A 4,300-nucleotide genomic window follows, 5' to 3' on the forward strand; every position below is an offset into this window, starting at 1 on the left:
CGACAAATATAAAAAAAGCCAGTAATATTTCTCGAACTGTTCTTTGTAGATAAAATGGAAGAAATTAGATGTATCTTTCCAGACTATATTGTCCAGAGGTAGATAAAACATGCCATTCTTTCATCGAAGACAGAGAATCGGTTCGAAAGTAAGTAAAGATATTGTTCAAAGTTATAGTGGTTTGATTTAATAAAAATCTTTTGATTATAACCCTTGAATTTTTCATTTACTTTAGGTCACTATATTCAAAACCAAAGAAAGGCGAAATCACGTTGAGATAGATGAATTACGAGGACGCGAAAGAGTTAAGATCAAGAAAAAATGATCAAGAAAAGGAGGTTGTTTTCCACGATGATAATATTGGTGCAGACTATAAATGGCACATGAGCCCGAAAGGGGAAGAAAAGTCCACAAGCACAGAAAATGCAAAGTGTCTGACGAATGTCGAGGAAAATCATCATATCACAGAATCTTGCAGCAAACATGGTTATGAATCAAAAGGAATTGGAAAATCATTGTTGAAATCAAATGACAAAGACAAAGAAAAATGCAAAGACCATATGTTTATACAACCATCAAAGAGAGGAAAGAATGTAAAAAAGTGTAGGTATCATAATGATGGATACCCCAGTGCTCGTCTTTACAAACATGTAGAAATAATCGAAAGAATAGTTCATACAATTGAACGAGATGTAAAAAATGTCCCAACTGTATTCTGTAGCAAAAATAAAGTAGTATCAATGAACGAGAAGAAGCAGAAATGCAAAATATTTTCCAAACCAAAATCAAGATTGTTAGCTACAACAAAGCAAACACCGAAAAATGTTGTGAAACATTTCCATCAAGGTACTGAAAAATACTACTTAAAAACAGAGTACACATCAAAGCTTAGACATTCATTCTCGTTAGAAGGATGTAAAGATACAGCTAATCAAATTTATAGAAAATACTTAAAAATGCGTCCATTGCCAGTGAGGTACTCTGACATTTTACAAAAAATCAAAGAAAAAATGATAGAATTTGATCGTCGAAGTGTTTCAAAAAATCATAAGAAACACGAGCATCCCATCATTTATAGAAATCACAAATATCCAAAATTGCCTGAAAATCTAAGATTCCTTTTTTCTGGAATAGATCAAATGCCAAATCAATCAATTCATCTTTTCCCGGTATTTGGAAATGCCAGGAGCCTTGACGAATTTGTACAAAGAGAAATTACTCAAAGCAAAGAAAGCAATGAAGTAAATTCTTCATTGCATTCAATGAATTTGGAGTTAATTAGACTCCGTTCATTTCACAACTTCCCTTCTTCAAAGTCAGTTTCAACAGTGAAACTTGCTCGTCAAGGATTTTATTATTCCGGTGAAAGTGACACAGTTATTTGTTTTGCTTGTGGATTCCAAAAGAGTAACTGGCGAAAGGAGGATGATGTAGATGTTATTCACCGTACTTCCTCTCCTGCCTGTTCACTTCTGAATTCGTGTTCTACAAGTAATGTGCGAATCAATGGAAATCAAGTAAATAGTTTTGATGAAAATTGTGAAAATCGACGATCAAATCTCCAAAGTGCTAGAAGCGAAAATTTACATGCTGATAGACTTCCACACAATGCTCAAATAACCAATGAAGAGGTAGCAAGAACAGAAAAGGACAGATATGACTTGCAAAATGGCTCTGTACAAAACCATTCTACAAGCAGAACATCAAGTGATCAACTCACAAGAGCAAGGGCTCAACAAGAGAAGATTAATGCATTTATTCGAGAATTAGATCCGCTTGGTATAAACTTTGATCGTCCAAAGTACCCTTCATATGCAGTGTTAGCGGTCAGAATAAGTGCATTTGCGGATTGGCCTTCCAGTATCACCCAAACCCCCAGAGACCTTGCTGTGGCAGGGTTTTTCTATGCAGGATATGGAGACTACACCCGATGCTTCTTCTGTGGAGGAGGATTGCGAAATTGGGAACCTGGAGACGATCCTTGGACAGAACATGCTAGATGGTTTCCAAAGTGTGCTTTCCTGAGACAAAACAAAGGGGACGAGTTTGTTGCACTGGTGCAGATTGAACACCAAGTAGGTCACATGCTAATGTAAATGCTATATTCTATTTGTGCTCTTTATTTTACCACGATGTTGATTTTGCAAAATCTGATTGTAAATTTTAATTTGAAGGAGACAACAGAACAAACTAATGGTTACATTGACGACCAAGCGAGTGGATCAGAAAAGACACAGTCACAAATTCAGAATGTGATTACACATTCAGCATTTTTAAGTTTACTGGAAATGGGATACTCAAATCAAAAAATCCAGGAGGCATTTGATCTCTTGAAAGAAACAAAGGGTATATTTTTAATAACAGTTTTCATAATAAATACCTTATACATCAGTAGTGTATAAAGTTGTTTTAATATAAGGGTCCTTCGTCGGACCAATAATGGGAAGAACAGATGAGCTGTTGAGTAAAAAAAAATCCCCAGTTCATATCTACCAGGAAAGAGGAAAAACGATAACATCAAACAGACTAACTCTTGAGTTTTAAGTTACACCCTTGTTTAGAGATTGTAACTCAAAAGTCAAACTCCTTTGACGTTTGAGTGAAATTTTTTGTCGGCACAAATACCGGAAGGTGCAACATAAAATTATATTACTTAACATAAAAGTTGCTTTTGCTTGGAAGTGGGTTCTTACATAAAATAAAGTGCGTAATATCTCAATGGTCAAAGTTTTTATGTAAACTATGGTTCAATCAGTATGTCATTCCAACATTTCTGACGATATAAATATATTAGCTTTAAAAAACCTCATATTTATACTTGCCTTAATGTCCTATTCGAAAGATGACGTTGTAAAAAATGACCTAATAGTTGAAATGTAGATCATAGCTAAATGTCTGAATTAGGATGTATTCTTTTCATGAGTATTTGATAAAGAAATATGCACTTTACTGTGATATGTTCTTCAATTTTTGATTAGTTTCAATGTGTTAATTGTGATAATTTTATATTGACAATCTGTATTGTAAATAAGATAACGCCTGATCTACATTATATCCATTCTATGATGAAACTTTTACACACTATTTATTTTTTACTTAGCAAAGTTATGACATGTACAAACATTTCAGAGGCTATGCATATCAAGGCTGAAAAATTGCTAGATATCCTTTTGGATCAAAAGGATAGAAACCCAGGAGACACGTTACCTTCCTCTGCTTCAGCATCGTCAGAATTGACACCAAACAACATTGAAAAGACAAGCAAGGAACGCTCTGAAGGAAATATAAAAGTTGGAAATGGTGAGTTGATAATAATTTATTCTTATCAGTAGAAATCATTATTTTTCAAGAGAAATAGACATTTTCTTTGGAAAAAGAAATGAGAGAGAACATCCTTTTCTTTTTTTAGATTGTGAGACACGTAATCCAGAAAACAAATGGGATGCCAGTCAATCATTTTCTTCGATGACATTAGAAGGTACAATTGATTCAATGAAATTATTAAATGAGATAATTGTAAAATCAATCTTACTAAATTGCTTTACATACCATGGTTTGAATAGCAGCAAAAATCATTCAGTACAGTTTTTACCATTATTTTATCATTAAGATACAAAGTCACTCATTGAAGAAAACAGAAAACTGAAAGATCTTCGACTTTGTAAAATTTGTCTTGAGAACGACGCATCTATCGCCATGTTACCTTGTGGTCATCTCTGCTGTTGTCCAGACTGTGCTCCGGCCATGAGGAAGTGTCCGATATGTCGACAGTTTGTGAAAGGAACAGTTAAAACATGGCTGGTTTAATGATGCTTTGGAATATTTTTAGCTATAAAGAATGACATACATATAATAAACCTACGTAATTTACGTAATGGAATGTGAAATTACATTTCTATTTAATTTTTTATTTTATAAGCAAATAATAATCATGAATATTTTTAATATTTGTGCCAAAGAAACTTGTTACGTCAACTGTCTAGCTACCTCAATAAATATTATATTTTTTGCGAAGAATTTATTATAAGATGTTTTTATATCATGTTTTAATTGACGATAAATAAAGGGAAACCTGTTAAATTGAAGATAATACAATGGACTTCAAGAAAAAGTGTGATAGAATGCATTACATGCATTTAATTTGATGAATAGCTGTTTGGTATTAAAGAATATACAAGTGTACGTAGATGTATTTTAATTCTTACATTGATTACATATCCGAGGTTACTAAATGTCAAACTTAAAAGATGTTAACTACGTCAGATGTTCAATAAGAGTTTTTTTTTTAAATTGACACTTA

The 4,300-nt window shown here is 33.1% G+C and overlaps 1 protein-coding gene across 1 annotated transcript; it reads left to right on the forward strand.

Annotated features, from left to right (window-relative positions):
- The first annotated feature begins 281 nt into the window (after nt 1-281).
- On the forward strand, nt 282-3,875 carry LOC133201443 (baculoviral IAP repeat-containing protein 2-like). The gene is made up of 5 exons (XM_061337246.1): nt 282-2,075; nt 2,175-2,346; nt 3,130-3,300; nt 3,410-3,478; nt 3,611-3,875. Exons 1-5 carry the CDS (start codon nt 282-284, stop codon nt 3,805-3,807), a joined length of 2,403 nt encoding a protein of 800 aa, XP_061193230.1. The 3' UTR covers nt 3,808-3,875.
- Nucleotides 3,876-4,300: the final 425 nt, after the last annotated feature.

The sequence above is a fragment of the Saccostrea echinata genome, unplaced genomic scaffold (genome assembly GCF_033153115.1).
Source record: "Saccostrea echinata isolate AGI-Se365-2 ecotype Australia unplaced genomic scaffold, CSIRO_AGI_Sech_v1 ptg000044l, whole genome shotgun sequence".
NCBI classification, from domain to species: domain Eukaryota; kingdom Metazoa; phylum Mollusca; class Bivalvia; order Ostreida; family Ostreidae; genus Saccostrea; species Saccostrea echinata.

Coding starts and splice junctions, on each gene's coding strand:
- LOC133201443 (XM_061337246.1), top strand. CDS start 282: ATGAATTACGAGGACGCGAAAGAGTTAAGATCAAGAAAAAATGATCAA. Junction 2,347..3,129: donor TCTCTTGAAAGAAACAAAGG/GTATATTTTTAA, acceptor CAAACATTTCAG/AGGCTATGCATATCAAGGCT. Junction 3,479..3,610: donor TTCTTCGATGACATTAGAAG/GTACAATTGATT, acceptor TTTATCATTAAG/ATACAAAGTCACTCATTGAA.